Source organism: Capra hircus, chromosome 3 (genome assembly GCF_001704415.2).
Source record: "Capra hircus breed San Clemente chromosome 3, ASM170441v1, whole genome shotgun sequence".
Taxonomy (NCBI): domain Eukaryota; kingdom Metazoa; phylum Chordata; class Mammalia; order Artiodactyla; family Bovidae; genus Capra; species Capra hircus.
The window spans coordinates 15,466,428-15,488,489 of NC_030810.1; the positions used below are offsets into that span (position 1 = coordinate 15,466,428).

A 22,062-nucleotide genomic window follows, 5' to 3' on the forward strand; every position below is an offset into this window, starting at 1 on the left:
CACATTGTAAAGTGATTATATTCTAATATATAAATAAAATTTTTAAAAAGACCACATTTCCGATGCTCTCTTGAGGTCAGGTATGAGCAGCTTCCAGAATATGCCCTTCTCCTTCTCTTGTCTTCTCCTTTCTGGCTGGAATGTTGATACAGTGGCTAGGGCAGCCTTTTTGGACCATGAGATCTGACTCAAAAATGACAAAGCAATAAGGTAGAAGCTCGGATATTGACAATATTATAACCACAGTAGTCTTGAGACACCTATCTTGTTCATTTCATTTAAGCTGTTCTTATTGTGCCTCCCACACTTAATCCGAAATAACCAAGGTATAAAGTCCATTCAATAAGAGTGTTTGTTTATACCAGACGTTGTGTTTCATGCTTTTTCAAACCAAATCTCCCTTAAGGCTTGAGACTTCTTTCCTTACCCCTGCTCCCTCCTACCCTGCCTTGCCACCACTCGTCCTAGGGCCCTTATCCCTCCCTGAATCAGTGTGACCATATTCTCAGCCTTCTCCATTTTCCCAGTGTGCCCCTCTCAAATCCATTCTGCACTCAGCAGTGATCTTCCCAAAGCAACAATCTTGCTCTTTTCCCATTCTGCTCATAAAATCCATGACTCCCCATTACCAACAGGATCAAGTTCAAGCTCCTCAGCCTGTCACTCAAGGGTCATTCCTGTTTGACTCTTACCTGCTGCAAGTATATCCCTTGCTGCTCTGAGCACTGCCCTGCATGGTGACTACACTGGGCTTGTTCCCTTTCCCAGTCAAGTCCTATTCATTCATGCCACTTGGCCCTTGCACAGATTGTCATCTTCCCTGGAATTTCTTCCTTTCACGTGCTCAAATCCAAATTCTACCCCAACTCATCAACCACATGAGCACCTAGTATGTTAAAGACTTTGGTAAGTGTTTTCACATTAGCAATCTGAGAGTAAGTCCTATTATTATCCCCATTTTACAGATAAGGAAACTGAGACTCAAAGAAGGGAAGTGAGTTACCCAGGACTCACATGCCCAGTGATGACTGACCTGATAACTCAGTTCTCTTTATATAGGACTCAGGTCTCCTACATCTCCCCCTCCCCCACCAAGTGCCATGGGGCCGAGGAGACTTGAGTTCTCAGTTGAGAACTGTTGAGAAGTGGTTCTCAACTATTGAGAGCGGTTCTCAAATGTTTTCAACTGTTGAGAAATGTTTCTCAACTGAGCCACTTGCCATGGTAGAAACTGTTGGTTGCCCACCAAAATCCATCCTCCCCATCTTCCATAGTAACTGAGTTGCTGGTGAACACATGTTTGTCAGCTAGAAGTCATATTTCCCAGTCTCTCCTGCAGCCAAGGGTGATCACATGAATAAATCCTCGTCAAAAGAATCTTCGAATATTTACTGTGCTCACCTCCTTACCGTCTTCCTCCTGAGAGCTGGGCATGGCCCAGCTTCCACTTCACAGACAAAGAGCAAAAACAAAAAACAGAAAGAAAGCGAGCTTGGACGTTGAGCTGCCATCACACTTGTGGAGGTTGGGGTCAGGTAAGGCAGAGAAACAAGAAGGAAGCAATCTGGGTCTAAATGACTGGGTGGCACTAGGAGGAAATATTTTCTGCTTTTTAAGCCACATAAAAAATTTCCCCTTTGTAAAAGAAGCTGAACCAACACTTAAATATCTCTTACTACGTACACCATCCTAAGTCCATTAAATATTTTAACTCAATAAATGACTAGCTTGTGGTAGTAGGCAAGTCATTTCAGCTCTGTGAGCCTCTGCTTCCTCACCTCTATGTGACCTGAAATAATAAAGTCAGATCCCCACGAGAGGCAGGTGAGATATTATGCGTCAGCACTGGGTGACCTAACCAGCAGACAGCTCATGTGGTTAGGGCACTAGCTGCAAATTTGAATGATTTTGACTTGAAGAAAAGGAAGAGGAGGAGATAAAGCATTGCTGTTTCAAAATAGTCATGGAAAATAGAAGAACTTTGGGGGATTCCTTACACTAATTTTACAGCCACTTAGGGAACTATTTGCAGTGGCTGTTGCAATTTTATTTGCTCATCTCTTCTGATTCAGTAATTCCCCTTCGAGGAAGCCACTGTACAGAGATGTTCCCATAAGTGCTCCAGGGCAGGTATACAAGGATGCTCTTTGTAGCATTATCTGTAACAGTGAAAACTTGGAAACAAGCTAAATCTCCATCAGTTAGGGTCTGGGGTTAATGGGTTATGCAAAGTGCAGTCATTAAAAAGAAGGAGTCAATAAAAAAAGTTACTGACATGGAAGATTTCCAAAATATGTTAAATAAAAAAATCCAATGATAGAAAATATAATTCCATTTTTGTGAGAAAGTGATGCGTATTATGTATGTAACATGTAACACAATGTACACATTATACATATGTGGTGGGGGAAGTCGGGGGAGGTCTTTGACTTTTGACTTTACATTTTCTAAATTGTTTTTAAAGTATTTTGCCTCTAGCATACATTATTTTTGACTAGAGACAATGTATTTGTTTTAAAAACAAACAAACAATGATTGGCTCAGAGTCTCAGATTCCCCAGCCAGCGTAGGTTGGGGTGCCAAGAGAAAGTCCTCTGCATGGATGTGCCAATTTTATGGCGGAACCCTCAGCCAGAGCTGCTTACCAGGAAGAGGCGAAGTCTCTCTGGAGACCACCCTCTAAGCAGCTGTGTAGGACTCTCTGTCCCCTCCCAGCCACACTCCTGCTTCCTGGTCGCGTATCTGGACTGCACACTTATTCGTGTTCAACCCGCTTCCACTCCGCCAAAAAAGAAGCTCTTTCAAAGAGCCCTGCCTGTTTCACCACGTGTCTGTCCATCCACTGCACTGGCTGTGTGTGGTTAAGCAGGTTGCTTGACCTCTCTGAGCCTCGGCTGCCTAGAATGAGGCCAGCAGAATAAAATGAAGCCAATAACTACATCCACCTTCTGGAGTCATGAGGACTGAAGGAGAGAGTGCACATCAAGCCTGCTGCCCCATCACAATGCTAGGGGAGCATCGCACTTCCTTGCCCTCCTCCTGCAGGCCAGCCTCACTGCCTCCCAGCACCTGTGAGGGAAGAGGGGCGAGGAACATAGTCCTCATTACACAGAGCTTGGACAGCTCAAATCACACACCCAGGGTCACGAATTCCCGGTTTAGCTGGGACTAGAGCTCAGAGCTCCCAGTGCTAACTCAGACAAAAGCCCTGGCCATCTTTCAGCCTCAGCTCCCAGCTCAGGGCTTCACTCCAGCACTTGCTAATATTAATACCCACTTCGAACCACACAGGGGCTGGAAGTGGGGATGATGAGATCAGGTTCTTGTTCCTGAGAACCTAACAGTCTAGCGGGTAAGATTCACCATCAAACCTGGTATGTGATGAAAGGTGGGAAAGACACTGGGGAGGGCATTTCAGGCCAAGGAAACAGCATGGGCAGAGGTGTGAGGCATAAGGAGCATCGCGTATGGGGAGCTGGGTGGCTGGAGTGGAGGGTGGGGTGGTGGCTGGAGGTTGGCTGAGACAAGCTGTCTGGTCCATACCGCTATGGTCAGGTTTCCTAGCAACAGCTTCCATCTGAGCCTCTCATGGGGGCAGGCACTTCACCTCACGTTAGTTCTTTCTTGAAGAGAGCCAATGGTGTCTCCAGTTGACAGATGAGGAGACTGAGCTGAGAGCAGCTTCTGTTACTCCCTCCATCTGCCTGGCCACACATGGGGCCTTGGGTCTTTACTTGGATGTTCCCTCTGCTTCCGGTTGCTGCACACCTTGCCTTTTCATCACCACCAGCTCTCAGGGTTTCCCAGACCCCAACCTGCTCGGTATCATCTGCCCAGAACCCCCGTGTGTGTGTTTCTACATTGCACACTCCCAGCTGGCCCAGATCTCAAGTCCCAAAGTGTCTGCTGGTCTCCTCCCTCCAGACCATGACTGTTAACCCCCAGCTCAACCCAACCAGTTAGCGCTGCACTGTTAACAACGTGCTGTTAGAAACCCAGTCTCATTTGAATTCTCTCACACACACACCTCGGAGGCTGGGATTATTCTCCCCATTGTACAGAAGGAGAAACTGAAGCTGAGAGTGGCTCCATGTGACTTCCACATCTCAGGGACACAGCCCCAAACCTGAAGCTCTGCTCTTCTTTCCTTCAGGCTCGGGTCTTTGGTCAGCCCCATTTTGGGGAGGGACAGGGCTCTGAATATATGGGAATGGGCATGCTCACCCCCATCACGTACTGGGGTGTAACTTAGAGGAGGAATTCACTGTCTGAGACCATTTTCTGACGTCTGGAATGGGAATAAAACCACGTAGTGGTGCTATTTGGCGCTCCCCAGGGGGCGCTACTGGTAAAGAACCCACCTGCCAATGCAGGAGACATAAGAGACTCAGGTTTGAGCCCTAGGTTGGGAAGATCCCCTGGAAGAGGGCATGGTAACCTACTCCAGTATTCTTACCTAGAGAATCCCATGGACAGAGGAGCCAGGCGGGCTACAGCCCATAGCGTCTCAAAGAGTTGGACACGACTGAAGTATTTAGCACACACAGCAGCGGTGCTATCAAGAGGCTTTGTTGTCGTTGTTGTTTAGACACTAAGTCATGCTTGACTCTTTGCAACCCCATGGACCAGCCCACCAGGCTCCTCCGTCCATGGGTTTGGGTGATACTTATAGTAGGGGCTAGAAGAGAAAAAGCACCTACTGGGTGCTGTTAGGTCCCACCATGCTCACAGTAGACACTCAATAAGTGGCTTAGTCCCCCAGTCAGCAGTAATCCTGACCCAGCACTTTTAACAGCAGGGTGGCATAAAGAGTTAGGCAAGAATGGATTAAGGAATTCAAGAGGATTACACAGTAATCAGCTAAACAGCCTAAGCTTCCTGGGAAAAGACCAGGCTCAGACTGCTCATTTAATTTACTCAATAAATGTCTGCTGGACACTTAGCTGAGCTGGAATGACGCCAGTGGTGATGGTGAGGATGATGATGGTGGCAGCTCTCTATCAAGCATCCACCATGTACCAGGAAGTCGTGTAGAATCTCATCAGATCGACCCTAGAAGCTATATTCCTTAAAAAGAATCTTCCCCCCTCTAACAGGGAAGGTGCTAGTCAGCTCTGAGACTAAGCAGACGGAGGCAAACAAGGCGCCCAGAGATAAATGCAAGGAGGCATTCTTATGACACTGGCCTCACCTAGCTCCCACTCCAGTGCTTGTGGAGGACCCTGTGATGGCCTGTCCAGTCCCCGCTTCCATCAGGTTGTTCCCTGGGCCCCTGGGAGTGCAGCAGCAGAGTTTTCTCCAGTAGCTCCCCCAGGGATGGCTCAGCAGGGGAGAGCTGCCCCACCCCACCCACAGCCACACCACTTCCCGGGGCAGCCACATCCCATGACTGATGGTGCGTGCATGCATGCTAAATTGTTTCAGTCATGTCTGACTCTGTGCGACCCTACGGACTGTAGCCTGCCAGGCTCTTCTGTCCATGAGGTTCTCCAGATAAGAATCCTGGAAGGGGTTGCCATGTCCTCCTCCAGGAATCTTTTTGACCTAGGGCTTGAACCCGCCTCTCATGTCTCCTGCACTGGTAGGCAGGTTCTTTGATCACTAGAGCCACCTGGGAAGCATGACTGATGGGGGCGGGAGTAAAAAGGATTGGGAGGACTCTGAAGGACCCTTCAAGCACCAAACCTCCCCGTGCGTTTGGCTCTTGTTGGGTCTGTCATGTAGCTTCCTCTGCTTGCTTCCGTTCTGGACCTTTTCTTCCCTAATAAAATTTTTGCAAGCTACACACCATCTGAGGGACTTCCCTGGCAGCCCAATGATTAAGACTTGACATTCCAATCAAGAGGTATGGGTTCAATCCCTGGTCAAAGAGCTAAGATCCCACATGCCCGCTAGTCAAAACACACACACACACACACACACACACACACACACACACACACACACAACCCAGAACATAAACAACAGAAACAATATTGTAACAAATTCAGTAAAGACTTTTTAAAAAGCAAAATAAATAAACACCATTGTTTACTGGTGTTTGGCTACTGAGAATTCCAATAAGCAACAGTGTTGGAGTACCCTCTCTTCCTAGCTGGTTACCACACAGCCTGTCTAAACACTGATATATAAAGGCATCCCCAGAAAGCCAGGGCTCAGGGATGATAAACTACAAGCTACACTGTTTTAAACACCTCATGGGATTAACTAGTTTAATCACTGCAGCTCTATGAGAGAGGTACTATTAGCATCTCCATTTTGTAGATGAGTTTGAGAGAACACATACTTGGAAAAAACTACTTGCTAATGAAATCCAGGCAACCAAAAGATGATTCAAACTTCAGCCTAGGGGAACTTGCATATGAAAAAGAAAAAAAAAAAAGATGAAATAATGTCTTGCCAGTGCCATGAGTCAGTTCCCAACCCTGAGGGAGCCTGTCTCCCAATCCCAAACAGCCAGTCCTGGTAGGAGAATGAAATTCACAGGATGGGGGACGGGGGAGGGGGCCATGGGTTATTTTAGGAGGTGGCCCCAGGAAGAGGTGAGAACCACAGGAAGCTGGTTGGATAACTGTAGGTGAATCAAGATTCAGAAGGTCAGACAGCAAGTAGGAGCTGCTTCTGGAAATGGACCCCAAAGCTATCAGACTACAAGCCTCCTGGCAGGAAGGACACTCCATCTTCCCCTCCAGCTGGGAGGGTCAGAATCCTGCAAAGTTATCAGTGATTTGGGGATCCACGTGGTGGGCTGCCCCAGATTTACCCTCTCCTCTGTCCATCTGTCTGCTGTCCAACTTGTCAGCAGTCCCTCTGGGAGGGATAGTGGGTGGGAAATTGCTCAGGAGCTGGACTCCCTCTTCTCCTCTTTCTTAACTCTAGGAAGAGGTGGGTGTTGGGTTTTCACGGTAACCACTTACATATGGCGGGCACTTCAGAGCTGATCTACTGCTTATCATCCCACCCCTGAATCTGCTCCCCGCCTACCATGAGGCTTATTGTCTTGTGAAATAGTAGGGCAGGGTTATTAACCCTACTTTATTGGTGGAGAAACTGAGGCTAGACCAGAGCCAGGCCCTTCTATCCCAATCCAGCCCTTTGCTTTTATTCTCTGGCCTGGGATCTTGGCCAAAGTAGAGCAAACATTGTCCATTCTCATCTCAGAGCTCAGGCCAGTCCCTGCCTAGAAGCCTCTTTGCCTTCCTCCCTATTCTGTCCCAGAACACCCTTGGTATCTTAGGGAGGGACCTTCATTTTTTTCATCAAACACCTCTGTGGCCCACTCCATGCCTTGGTGGCTCCCGAGTTGGTGTTTACAGTGTGTGCTGGGTGAGCTTGGGCTGGAGGGAAAGTTGTGTCAAGCTTGGCACGAAGGTAAAGTCAACCATGGGACACACGTCACAGCTCTGTGTTACTCCCTGCACAGAGTCTCTGGAACTCATCATCTCCTCTCCAGCGCCACTGCCCTATCTTGTCCTGGTCCCCAGACTCTCCTCTCTGCCTTCAATTCCTCTCTTCATCCCTTTCTCCTACACTCTTGAAGCAACTATGGACCTTTCCAGAGAGAGGCAGCAGCGTGACCAGGAACCCAAGCTGGTGGGCAGGACTGAGGCCAAATCTGCCAGGTTTGGGCCAGCCCCACATCCCCATCTGTAGAACAGCGGCTCTGCCTACTTCCCCAATCCCCATAACTTGAATAGACCTTTCTAGAGACCCCGTTCCTTCCCATACAGGCCCTGTACATGTGTGCCCCCCTGCCTCTGAATGGACCTTCCACTTGCATGCCATTTTCTCCAAGTTCTAAGGATGTACTCATCCTTCAAGGCTCTTCTCACTACATCAGATGTCACCGCCTTCCTGAAGCCTGTATTGACCTGACCACTCCTGCCCACCCCCACCCACCACCACCACTACCACCTGCGGAAACCACTCCCTTCTCTGGGCTTGCCTGCTGGGCTGTCCTAGCTAATTCCTAGCCCTCATCCCACTCTTCTGTGCACCAACTCATCCTGACAGCTTTCCAGGCCTGTTACCCCTACCACTCCTGCTTGGACCGCAACTCCTTGAGGCATGGCTATTGTTGTGGAGTAGTCATTATCATCATGTCTTGAGTGCTGTCTAGGGGTCTGGCCCTGTGCTAAAGGTCTCACATTGCATGTGAGCCTCACCACCGCCTAAGATGGGGACCATCTATATCTGTCTCTGAGGAAATAGCTTCAGAAATCTGAATGGATGGCATCACGAACAAGAGAGTCCCGGTTCAAAACCAGAGCCTGGACCCTCAGGTTACCCTCTGGCCTCCATGCTGAGTGAACAGTGAAGGCAGTACCCCTAAGCTCCACCTCCCCCATCTCTCCCAGAAGCAGGGAGTCCACCTTCAGTTACCTTGCCACCCGGTGGTGGCGGCAGCCTCTGCCTTCCAGATTATGACAGAACCATTGCACAACTCACAGATATTTTCGAGAAACTGTCAGTTTCCTCTCCCGGCCACTGCCAGGGCCTGTGGCCTCCATCTCACCCAGGACCCCTGGCAGCCTCAGGACTCTAGAAGCCAAATATAGTTGGAGTGATAAGGAAATAAAAACGCCAGACTGGAAAGTGACCCAGTTTTATTTTGGTGTTGGAGGCCAGATGGGGCATTGCTCCACTCCACAGGCGTGAGGGCTGGACCATCTGCCCTTCCCCAGGGCGGAGTGCCCAGTGACCTCAGGGCCCAGGCGGCAGGGCTGGGAACCCGGCGGGTGGGTGGCTCCAGGGTCCCAGTGACCACAGTGGGCTTCACAAGGAGAGGGGGAATCAGGCAGAGGCCTGGGTTGGCTCAGATTGGGGGCTGGGGCCGGGGAGAGTCCTAGAGGAGAGGATACAGAATCTAAGAACTGGGAGTCCGAAAAGGGGGTTCCTTCCCCCTTCATTTTACCGCTGAGGCTCCGGGTCAGAGAGATGAACTCAAATTGTCATCCTGCAGGAGGCAGGGCCTGGAGTGAGGCCAGGCGTCCCAGGCCGGCGTCGGCTCGGTGCACTCACCGCGGCCTCCACCCTCACGGAGGGTGCGTGCCGGGCCCAGACGCTGGGGGCGGAGTCCGGCAGGCAGGCTGGGCCCCTTCTCTCCAGCACGCCCGGCAGGCGCCTGGCCTCGCTCAGCAGCTCACCGAGCCGGCGGGCGGCGCCGACCCCAAGTCCGAGAAGCAGTCGAACTCGCTCTGGCCCAGGAAGAGCTCGGGCAGATCGCGCACGCGGTGCAGCCCGAGCTCCAGCTCCAGCGACGTCAGCGCCTCCTCGTCGATGAGTTCGGCGTCCATGCCGCCCAGGGCGTGCGCCGGCGGCTGCAGTGGCGGGGCCGGGGCTCCCGGTGCGGGCTGCGGGCCTGAGGGGCCTCCTGGGGCCCCGGGGGGCATGGTGGCGCGTCCTGGGTACAGCGTCGCCACGGGCTGCAGGTGCGCGTTGCCGGCCGCCGGCGGTGGCACAGCCGGGAAGGGCTGGAAGGTGGGCGACGGCCCGAAGGCCCCGTAAGCCACGGTCCCCTGTGGAGGCGGCGGCGGGCCCAGCGGAGCCCCCCGCGGCCGCAACCCGCTGTCCAGGCCTGGGCTCGAGTACGGCTGCAGCGTCCGGAGCGCGTGAGGGCCGTGGGCGGGCGCGGCGGGCGGCGGCCTCGGCACCAGGCTGTAGCCCTCGGCGAGCATCAGGTGGTCAGCCATGACGGAGGTCCGGCTGCCGGCGGCGGACCGATGGTCAGCGCGCGCGTCCCCCGGTCCCGGCCAGCTGTTCCTCTGCGGCGAGCGATACGAGCCTCGTGCTCTCTCGGCAGCCCGGCCGGGCAAGGGAAAACCGAGGCCGGCCCTGTTTCCTGCGCAGCCCAGTATACACAGAACTCAGAGCTCTTGTCCACCCCAGCTATGGGCAGCAAATACCCTGCACACCTACACAGTCGCGCTGCTAGATCTCTGCGCCGCGCCCCCGGACTCGGCGCCCTCTTAAAGTCGGAGGCGGGGCTGATCCGCCCCCAGGTGCTCATTGGCTGGATTAGTCCCTTCTGGGCGGGCCACGCCGCACCTCCAGGAGGTCTCAGCCCCGCCCCTGTCAGAGATTCGCCCTTTGGACCTCAGGCCACGCCTTCGGCTTTGAGTTCTGTCTGGGAGCAGGGCGTTTGGCACTTTTCAAATGATCGTCAGCTCTGGCTGCTCTACTTCCAGTCTTGGGCCTGGCTGGGGCCAAGCTTGAATGGACCAGAAGGTGGGGTGGGAGGGCTAGAGGTTTAGACCCCCCAGAACTTCAGTATCACAAGCCCAACCTCTTACCCTCTTAATTTTCCAGATTAAGAGAATTTGCAAGTCTCAGTGGCTGGAGAGGGTTTCCTAGGAATGCACAGCAAAGCCTTGACAGAAGCGAACCTCGAACCCAGGCTTTTTAACTGCCGCCTCTGCACACAGCACGAGTGCCTTAGTGGAGCAGGGCCCCGGGGAAGATTAGTTGCCCCTCCCCATAATCCCAGGAGAGTCAATTGCTCTTCCCCTCTCTCCCACTCACTTGTCTGTGGAAGCATGTACTGAGTTGTTATTAAAGTAATTTATAGGCATGTCTTCTGAAGGACTTGTTCAGCTTCGTGTCCTCAGCACTTGGCCGAGAGCCTGGCGCAGAGCAGGTTTTCAGTAAAAGTTGGGTGAATGAACAAATGATCAAATGAATTGCCTCTGGTTCCTCTGAGCTTGTTTTTTATTTCCTCTGTAAAACGGGAATAACGACAGCACCAATCCCACTGAGATGTGGTGAGGGTTAAATGAGGTCATGTGTGCAGAGTGCACAATGCCCAGCAAAATGCCTGGTGCATACTAGGTAGCTTGAAAATGTGCCTCCAATGAAGGAAAGGCTGGATTTACCTTTGTCCCTAGAGGTAAATCCCTGGTGATCTTCTGGGATGTTGTATCTTTCCTTGGTAACAATAGTTTTACTTGGGGTTTAGTCACTAAGTCATGTCCCACTCTTTGTGACCCCATGGACTACAGCACACCAGGCCTCCCTGTCCACTATCTCCTGAAGTTTGCTCAAACTCATGCCCATTGAGTCTGTGATGCCATCCAATCATCTCATCCTCTGTCGACCCCTTGTTTTCTACCCTCAATCTTTCCCAGCATGAGGGTCTTTTCTGAAGAGTCGACTCTTCACGTCAGGTGGGCAAAGTGTTGGAGCTTCGGCTTCAGCATCAGTCCTTCCAATGAATATTCAGGGTTGGCTTCCTTCAGGATTGACTGGTTTATTCTCCTTTCAGTCCAAGGGACTCTCAATAGTCTTCTCCAGCACCACAATTTGAAAACTTGGCCTTCTTTATGGTCCAACTCTCACATCCATATATGACTACTGGAAAAATCATAGCTTTGATTATACGGATTTCTGTCAGCAAGGTGATGTCCCTGCTTTTTAATTCACTGTCTAGGTTTGTCATAGCTTTTCTTCCAAGGAGTAAGTGTCTTTTATTTTCATGGGTGCAGTCACCATTAGCAGTGATTTTGGAGCCCAAGAAAATAAAATCTGTCACTGTTTCCACTTTTTTCCCATCTATTTGCTATAAAGTGATAGGACCTGATGCTGTGATCTTACTTTTTTTTAATATTTAGTTTTAAGCCCACTTTTTCACTCTCCTCTTTCACCCTCATCAAGAGATTCTTTAGTTCCTCTACACTTTCTGCCATTAGAGTGGTTTCTTCTGCAAATCTGAGGTTGTTGGTATTTCTCCCGGCAATCTTGATTCCAGCTTGTGATGCATCCATTTTTCACGGTGTACTCTGCATATACACTGAATTGTGGTGCTGGAGAAGACTCTTGAGAGTCCCTTGGACTGCAAGGAGATCAAGCCAGTCAATCTTAAAGGAAATCAACCCTGAATATTCACTGGAAGGACTGTTGCTGAAGCTGAAGCTCCAATACTTTGGCCCCCTGATATGAAGAGCTGACTCACTGGAAAAGACCCTGATGATGGGAAAGACTGAAAGCAGGAGAAGGGGGTGACAGAGGATGAGATGACTGGATGGCATCACAGACCTACTGGACATGAGTTTGAGCAAACTCCTAGAGATGGTGAAGGACAGGGAAGCCTGGTGTGCTGCAATCCAAGGGGTCGAAAAGAGTCGGGCACAACTAAGTGACTGAACGACAACACCTCTGCATATAAATTAAATGAGCAGGGTGACCATATACAGCCTTGTCGTACTACTTTCCCCGTGTCGATGTTCTGTGTCTGGTTCTAACTGTTGCTTCCTGACCTGCATACAGGTTTTTCAGGAGACTGGTAAGGTGGCCTGGTATTTCAATCTCCTTAAGAATTTGCCACAGTCGTCAGTCCCATTTTTCAGATAAGGAGACTGAGGTACTTACAGGGAAAGTGATTGTCCTTTGGCCATACACAGTCAGAGCTAGCATGTGACTGCCTATGTCCTTAGAGCAGCTGGAGTTTCTCCTGGTAGCCAGGAGACAACTTCCTGAACCTTGCCCTCCACGTGTTTGCCACTCTGCCCCTCCCTTCCCTGGCTCCCCTCCCCTGGTAGTGTCCTTGGGATTTCCTGGAACTTGGGTTTATCCAGCTGGTACAGAGAGGAGAGCCCTAGAGTGAGAGGCCAGGGGCCCAAGTTCTAACCGTATCTCTAACCCCCGCAGGCAGTGTGGCCGTTGAGTGTCAGGGCTGTCACTTGGCTCCCCAGGGCCTCAGCTTGCTACTTAGGGAAAGGGAGATTATAGAACCTCCCCTGTCATCTGAGAGCTCGTGAGAAGGTCACAAGTGACCATAGGTATGATCACAGTTTTTGGAAAAGTAACAAGTTGCAAACGGTAATCGAGTCTCCTGAGTCTCTCTCTAATAAAGATTTCACACAGAAATTCCTACACCTGGCTGCATCTTAGACTCACTTGGAGGAGTGGAGGTTGGGGGAAGCGGGAGGCTTTGAAAAATCCCAAATTTCTGGCCCCACCCAAACCCCTGACTCAGACTCTCTGAGGGTATTTTAAATAATAAATTTGTGTTTTTAAAAAGGAACCCTGTTGTCCTGACTTAGTCGCCTGAGGACATCAACATTTGGGATCCAGTGCGGCCGTCAGTTTTCCTTTTATAAAAAAAGTGTGCGTGAGGGACATCCTTGGTGGTCCAGTAGTTTATCTGCTTTCCCATGCAGGGGATGTGGGTTTGATCCCTGCTCAGGGAACTAGGATCCCACATGCCAAGAAGCAGTTAAGCCCATGAGCTGCAACTCCTGAGCCTGTGTGCCACACCTAGCTACTCCAGGTGCCACATCAAAAAAAAAAAGATCCCCCGTGGTGCAATGAAGATCCAGCATGTTAACTAGGACTCGATGCAGCCAAACCAATCAATCAATGAAACTTCTTATAAAAGTGTGTGTGAATAATGCTTTGAAGGGTCTTTAATTTAGTCAACAAATATTCATTGAGCACCTATTTTGTGCCAGATATTGACCTGCAAGTGGTTTTTAAGCTTTGGGGATCAAGTAAGTCTTTGAGAATCTAATGAAAGCTACTGACTGAAAATTGATAAAGGGAAACCTCACTAAAATGGAGTCAGGGGCCCAGGAAGGGGAGCCCTCACTAAGGCACCACTGGGGCATCAATACAGATTCCCAACAGGAAGAGACACACCTTCCATCTCCAGCAGGAAGTGACGTTAGCTTCCCGTAGAGGAAGGTTTTTTTTCTCCTTGCCTGCTAACAGTTCAGTCAATGAAAGACCAATGAAAAGTGACTTCAAACTCCCAGTTTCCCCCAATGGACCTGTTGTGTATAACAACCCCTCCGACTTCCCTTTCTCCTCTATAAAAGAGTTTCCTCTCCTTTGCTTCACCTGGACTTGCGTGTGGCTCACCATAGTCGTTTGTCCTAAACTGCTATTCTTTGCTACTCCTGAATAAGCCTGTTTTGCTGATAAAATGGCTGGCTGTTTTATTGTTTTAGTTTATACCGTAAACATCATGGTTCACAAACCATTGCATATATATTTGATGAGTTTAGCAGATCCCTGGGAGATTTATGGGATCCTCAGGGCTTCATAACAGTTTCCAGTGGCTCAGATGCAGAGTCTGCCTGCAATGCGGGAGACCCAGGTTCAGTCCCTGGGTTGGGCAGATCCCCTGGAGAAGGAAATGGCACTCTACTCCCATATCCTTGCCTGAAAACTCCCATGGATGGAGAAGCCTGGCAAGCTACAGTCCATGGGGTTGCAAAGAGTCGGACACAACTGAGTGACTAACATACACACACACATGGCTTCATAGGATCAGGGTTAAAATCACTCTTAGGTACATGGGGACATATAGTTAACAACAGACTAAGTAAAATAATTATCCACGTGTTAGGTCAATACGACAGAAAAAAGGAAAAATAGAGTAGAGAGGAGATTGGGGATGCAGGTGGCAGCGTGCAGTATTGCATAGAATGGTCAAGGTGGGCCTCAGGGAGACCATAAGATCTGAGCAAAGACTTGCAGGAGGAGAGGGCAGTAGCCAAGTGGTGTCTGGGGCCAACTGGTCCCAGCAGAGGAGACGTCTGGAGTGTCCTGCTAAAGCTGTCGTACCGGGGACTGGGTCTTCAGCATCACCATCACCAGGGACCTTGATAGAAATGCACATCCGGGGCCCCGCCCCAGACCTGAATTAGTAACTGGGCTGGGGCCCAGTCGTCTGCATTTTAATCAGCCTTGCAGGTGACTCTGAGCTCCTGAGTCGGGGAAAGCCTGGAGGCATGTGTGAATCACAGCCTGGAAGGAGGGTGGCTAGAGCAGAGGGAGCTTGGAATGGGGGGAGGTCAGAGAAGACAGAGGGAAGAAGATCACGTAGGGCCTTGGAAGGGCCTAGTTAGGCACTTTGGGCTTCCCTGGTGGCTCAGCGGTAAAGAATCTGTCTGCAATGCAGGAGACTTGGGAGACACAGCTTCCATCCCTGGGTCAGGAGATCCCCTAGAGGAGGAAATGGCAACTCATTCTAGTATTCTTGCTGGGAAAATCCCACGGACAGAGGACTCTGATGGGCTACAAGTCTATAGGGTCACAAAGAATCAGATACTACTGAGTGACAGAGAACAGCACACAGGCCCTTTAAGGGCTTTGGCAGAAGAGTGACGTGATCTAATTTATGCTGTGAAAGCACTGCACTAGTTGAACCTCATTTGTTCCCAGCATTTCCAAGAATCGCTTCCTTGCTCTGTCTTGGACTGCCCGGGTACCTGCTGCTCCCTCGGCCTGGCTGCTGTTCCCTCAGACATCCACATGACTCACTCCTGGTTCTGATCTCCTAAAAGTTCCCCTGCTCAGCGAGACCTTCCCTGACCACTTCTATCCCTCTCTATTTCCTCACTGGCTTCTGCTTAGCTTCTCAGGACCTCCCACCATGTGGCATTGTTTCAGAGAACGTCTCCCCACCAAAGGTCAGCCCCCTAAGAGAAGAGGCCTTGCCTCTCTTGTTCTGCATGGTATTTCTGAGGCTTTAGAATGGTGCTTGGTGTATCGGAGAGGCTTAAGTATTCATTGAATGAATGATTTAGGCAGAGCAGAAGTTATTACCCTTTTTACAAAGAAGGAGATTGAAGCCCAGAAAATAACTCAGGAAGTTGGCTGAGGTCACAAGCTGTGTGTGGTGGAGCCAGGGCTGGAAGGGACTTTTGAAGTCCTGCAACAGAGCCATCCCCACTGATTCAAGCCGTTTTCACCCCAAGCCACGTGCTCAAGAGCCTGTGCTGGGGAGCAGGAGGAGAAGCTCTTGAGCCCACCTGGCAAGAGTTGACAGGGCCACAGTAATCCTTGACCAGTGGTCACCAGTGGAAGGAAACTGCTGGCTCCTAGGGACCATCTTGTATCACCGAGCAAGGATGCGATTCTTCCCTCTTCTTCCTTGTGTCCAGTCCCTCTTCTTGAGGACTTATAGAAAGCCCAAGTGGCTTCCACCTCTCCCTACTTTGGCCACCTGATGTGAAGAACTGAGTCATTGGAATAGCCCCTGATGTTGGGAAAGATTGAAGGCAGGAGGAGAAGGGGATGACAGAGGATGAGATGGTTGGATGGCATCACCGACTCAATGGACATGAGTTCGAGTAAATTCCGGGAGTTGGTGATAGACAGGGAGGCCTGGCGTGCTGCAGTCCATGGGGTCACAAAGAGTCAGACACGACTGAGTGGCTGAACTGAACTGAACTGAAGCTTTCCCTAAGACCCTAGGTGCTGGTTGGGAAGACCTTTTGGATTTTATTCTTGCTGACAGCCCATTTCTAGCACCCAAGGAAAAGACTGTCTGAGACTGGAGGGCTCAGGAGTGATACCTGGTGAGACCTCACTCTAGAACTGTTCAGCTGGCTCCCTAGTCCCTGGCTGAGCAGAGCCCCCAGCCTTACCCAGTCAGCAGCTTGGCAGACTGGCACTCAACCCTGGAGACTGCTCTGAGACCTGAGTTCCAGAGCAGGTTAAGTTCATCTCTTCTGCAGCTTTTCCTCAAGGCTGCTGAACAGGGGAGACCTTTGTCCAGGTCCCCTAAAAGTCATGTCTTCCAAGAGCTCCCGGGTGATGACTTGCACCTCCGTATCTGATGCTCAGATGACGAGAATGAAGCTCCTGCACCAGATCTTAACAAGAATTGTACTGGCTAACATCTATTGAGCATTTCCCCTTCATGGTCACTGCCATGTCGTGGTGAAGGGGCTTGCATAACTCAATGAAGCTATGAGCAATGCCATGTGGGGCCACCCAAGATGGATGGGTCCTCGTGGAGAGTTCTGGCAAAATGTGATTCACTAGAGGAGGGAATGGCAAACTACCCCAGTATACTTGCCATGAGAACCTCACGATTGTATAAATGGGCAACTGAACAACAACACTGAGCATTCACTATGGACCAGACACGGCCTGGATGCTGTGTGTGTGTGTGTGTGTGTGTGTGTGTGTGTGTGTGTGTGTGTTAGTCACTCAGTCATGTCTGACTCTGTGACCCCATGGACTGTAGCCTGTCAGGCTAACTCTGTTCTGGCAAGAATACTGGAGTGGGTAACCATTCCCTTCTCCAGGGGATCTTCTCAACCCGGGGATCAAACTTGGGTGTCCCACGTTGCAGGCAGATTCTTTACCGTCTGAGCCACCAGGGAAAGCCCCATGGAGTATTCTATTTAAGCTTCATGATAAACCTGTGAGCTGTTACTATCATTCCGATTTCACAGAGAAGTGACTTGCCCAAGGTCACACAGCTAGTCCTGGAGGAATGGAGTGTGACAGCTCCGCTAGGTTCCTTTCAGTATCGCTCTCTCTTCTTTACCAACACGCCAGGTAAGCTGCCCAACAGCTCCAGCTCTTTCCTCTGCCCAGAGCAATCTGCTAATTCTGTCACCTCCTTTTGAGTCTTTGCTCAAATACTACCTTTCTCCTACAACTCCATTTCATTGTAATGGTTTCCAAAAATGTCCACAAATTATTTGATAGACCCTCAAATTCTCCTCTCCTTATCGTGAGATGGACATAGTGACTCACTCCTAAAGACTAAAATGTCCAGCAGAAGTGACAGTGTCATTTTCAAGACTAGGTTGTAGAAGATACTGTGGGTTTCTCCTTGTTCTCATTAAAAAAAAAAAATTTTTTTTTTTTTTTTGGAATAGAGTTGCTTCACAATATTGTGTTAGTTTCTTCTGTACAGCAAAGTGAATCAGCCTTATATATACACATGTCTCCTTCCCTTTTGGATTTTCTTTCCATCTACATCACCATGGAGCAGTGAGCAGAATTCTCTGTATTATGCAGCAGATTCCCACTAGTTATCTATTTTATACGTAGTATCATGAGGGTGTATCTCTCAATCCCAATCTCCCAGTTCATTCCACCTCCCTCCCTTTCTCTTTTGGTGTCCATATGTTTGTTCTCTGCCTCTGTGTCTCTATTCCTGCTTTGTAAATAAGATTGTCTTTACCAATTTTTTTAGATTCTTTCCACATATGTGTCAATATACAATATTTGCTTTTCTCCTGCTGGCTTACTTTATATGACAATCTCTAGGTCCATCCATGTCTCTACAATTGACCCAATTTCATTCCTTTTTATGGCTGAGTAATATCCCACTGATATATATATCACATCTTCTTTATCCATTCTTCTGCTGATGAGCAATTAGATTGTTTCCATGTCCTGAATGTTGTAAATAGTGCTGCAATGAACACTGGGGCACACGTGTCTTTTTGAATTAGGTTTTTCTCTGAGTATATGCTCACTAGTGGAATTGCTGGGTCACATGGTAATTCTATTTTTAGTTTTTTAAGGAACTTCCGTACTGTTCTCCACAGTGGTCGCATCAATTTACATTCCCACCAATAGTGCAAAAGGGTTCCCTTTTCTCCACATCCTCTCTAGCATTTATTGTTTGTAGATTTTGTAATGATGGCCATTCTGACTGGTGTGAGGTGACATTTCATTGTGGTTTTGACTTGCATTTCTCTAACAATTAGTGATATTGAGCGTCTTTTCATGTGTTGGTTGGCCATCTGTATGTCTTCTTTGGAGAAATTCCTGTTTAGGTCTTCTGCTCATTTTTTTGATTTTTTGTTTTTTATTGTTCCTTGCTCTTACTCAGCCAGTCAATCCTAAAGGAAGTCCGTCCTGAATGTTCACTGGAAGGACGGATGCTGAAGCTGAAACTCCAATACTTTGGCCACTTAATGCCAAGAACTGACTCATTGAAAAAGACTCTGATGCTGGGAAAGATTGAAGGCAGGAGGAGAAGGGGATGACAGGGGATAAGACGGTTGGACGGCATCATCGACTCGATGAACAGGAGTTGGTGATGGACAGGGAAGCCTGGCGTGCTGCAGTCCATGGGGTAGCAAAGAGTCAGACATGACTGAGCCACTGAACTGACTGCCTGACTGCTCTCGCTCTTGAATCACTTATTCTGGGGAAGTCAGTTGACAAGCCATGAAGACATTCAGGCAGCCCTAGTGGAGAGACCCACACATCAAGGAATTAAGGCTTCCTGCCAACAGCCAGTGAGGAACTAAGGCCATATGCCAACAGCCATATGTGTGAGCTAGCTCAGAAGTGGATCCCCCAGCCTTGTCAGCTTTTGCATGTCCACTGCTCCAGCTGATTTTTTGTTTTGCAACCTAGCTAAGCCAATCATGGATTCCTGACCCCATGGAAACTGAGATAATACATGTTTGTTGTTTTAAGCTGCTGAATTCTGGGGTAATTTTTTACATGGCAATAGATAACATTAATACAGCAACTAGTTCTTTGTCATTCTCCCAAATGGCCCTGATTCTGCTCTACTTTTAATTTTTTCTAAGCAGTTATCATCTTCTAACATATTAAATAATATTCTTATTTATTACACTTAACTGTTTATCTCCTCACCACTAGAATGTCAGCTCTACACAGGCAGGGATTTCGTCTGTTTTGTTTATAGATTTATTCCCAGCAGCTAGAACAGTTCCTGACATTATATTTCATTAAAAATGTGATACAGTCATCCCTATACTTCCTAAGGAGATAGGTTCCAGAAACCCCGTGAATACCAAAATCTGCAGATGCTCAAGACCCTTATTTAAAACGGTTTGGTACTTGTGTGTAAGATACACTGAGACTGTGCTTCCGTCATGTCTGACTCTTAGCGACTCTATGGACTGTAGCCTGTCAGGCTCCTTTGTCCATGGAGCTCTCCCAGAAAGAATACTGGAGTAGGCTGCCATTTTCTCCCTCCTGTATACTTTAAATCATCATAGATTACTTAAAGTACCTAATATAATGTAAGTAGTTTTAAATATGATGCAAATAATTTACTAACATGGCAATTTCAAGTTTTGCTTTTTGGAACTTTCTGGAATTTTCCAAAAAAGTACTTTTGGTCTTCAGATGGTTGAATCCAAGGATACAGAACCTGCAGATGTGGAACTATTGGACATAGAAGGCCAATTGTATTATCAATGTAAGATGATTCTTATTTTGGAAAAATTAAAGGGTTAAAGGAATTCAGGGACTAGAGGATCATAAAATATAATTGTAGGTGTTCAGCAAATATTAGAACATAAAATTCAAAATCAGAGTGCTGACAGGGGCAACATGCCTAGTCAAAACAAAAAAAAATGTCAGACACATTCCTGGCCAATGAGATACAAGCAGAAGAGGTCGGGTGGGGTTTCCTGGAAAGCTCTTTGGAGATGGATGGAATTATGCAGAAGTAAATCCACAGGAACAAAAATGAAGATTGGTGGTTGCCAAAGGCTGGGAAGAGACAGAAATGGAGAGCAACTGCCTAATGGGTATGAAGATTCCTTTCAGAACTAGATAGTGGTTGCACAACATGGTCAGTATATGAAATGCTAGTGAATCGTTCACTTTTAAGTGGTTAATTTTATGTAATATGAATTTCACCTCCATTGGAAAAGAAAAAACAGATGGATTCACCCAGCACTTACATTTTGTGCTTTGCCTTTCCTCCTTTCCCGCCAGGGATGAAAACATGATGCCTAGAGGGGTAGCATCCATTTTTTCACCACGAAGATATAACGACAACAGCAACAATGAACACTTATGGAGCACTTAGCAGGTGCTAGATTCTGTTCTAAACTCTTTATATTTATGAATCCACTTAGTTTTCGCAACAACCTTGGACAGAAGGTAGTTATTCCCATTTTATAGATGAGAAGGAAAATGATGGCTTATGCTATGCATGGGCCTCCCTGGTAGCTCAGCTGGTGAAGAATCTGCCTCCAGGAAAGCCTGGTTTGATTCCTGGGTGGGGAAGATCCTCTGGAGAAGGGATAGGCTATCCACTTCAGTATTCATGGGGTTCCCTGGTGGCTTAGTTGGTAAAGAGTTTGCGTGCAATGCAGACACCTGGATTCGATCCCTGGTTTGGGAAGATCCCCTGGAGAAGGGAATGGCTACCCACTCCAGTATGCTGGCCTGGAGAATTTCATGGACTGTATAGTCCATGGGGTTGCAAAGAATCGGACATAACTGAGCACTTTTACTCACTCACTCACTCACTCACTCACTCACTCTCTCATGCTAAGGATGGCAGAGTAGACTCCAGGAGGAGCTTGGGCCCTCCAGGTCCCATGGAGCTTCTATAACAATCCTGAAAGCCTTACTTTGGTCTTCTTATTATTTTGGAAAAAAAAAAAAAGTGCTGTTCAGTTAAGCCACTGTAGTCAGGTTTCTGTTTCAGGCATCTTGAGATTCAAAGTCAGATATATACTTGACACCTGACTTTAGCGCAAGTGTACCTAACCTCTACGCTCTCTTAGCCTGCAAATCAGTTATCAAGTTCTATTTGATCCCTCTTGGTAATATTCTTCTACAATAGAAACGGGGTCTTCCTCCTCCCTGAAGCCGCATTGTCCAGTATAGGGCCTGGTCTGTACAAATCAGGGCAGTGTGATGTTGAGATAAGCTGTTTGGACCAGGGAGAGGAACTTGGAGTGCAGGAGGGAGACAGTCCCAGGTGTAAAGCAAACATCCAAGGTGCCACGAGCTTTGAGGTAGAGGAAAATGTCATGGAGGTGTGGGCCTGATCAGATGGGCTGGATCCGGACAGATGGAGAAGGCAAATGAAACAGGCTTTCTCAATAAAGAGCACAGCTTTTGAATGAAAGCACTAGAGCGTGAATGCACACAGTGGAGTTCAGGAAGTACCAGGTGGCTGGGTGGGGCTAGAATAATGGTCATTTGTGTCTGGGCAGGGAGAGATCAGACCTGGATGATGAAAGCCCTTGAAAGTCAGCACTCAAAATATGGAAAATATTGGTGTAGAGATCTACACGTTCTCACAACAACCTAAGAAGGAGAAAAGGCAGGAGGTGTTTCACATAGAAAGGAACTGAGACAGAAAGGAGAATCAATTTGACTACCGGTGCATAGCTACATACTGTTGCAAGTGGCAAGGGTGAGACTTGAACTTGGGTCTCTTAACTTTAGGCTTGCCTGCTCAAACAGGGGGTTGTTAGCAACTCTGGGCCTAGGGAAGGGACATGGAAGGTCTCTGAGCAGAGAAGTGATGATCCTTCTTTTGGTGCTTTCTCTCTTGCTAGTGGAATTTGACAGGATGGATTT

At 48.6% G+C, this 22,062-nt stretch overlaps 1 protein-coding gene across 1 annotated transcript; it reads right to left on the reverse strand.

The window, feature by feature from the left end:
• Window positions 8,590-9,951, reverse strand: CITED4 (Cbp/p300 interacting transactivator with Glu/Asp rich carboxy-terminal domain 4). The gene has a single exon (XM_018042497.1). The coding sequence runs from the start codon at window positions 9,690-9,692 to the stop codon at window positions 9,135-9,137; it is 558 nt and encodes a 185-aa protein (XP_017897986.1). The 5' UTR covers window positions 9,693-9,951; the 3' UTR covers window positions 8,590-9,134.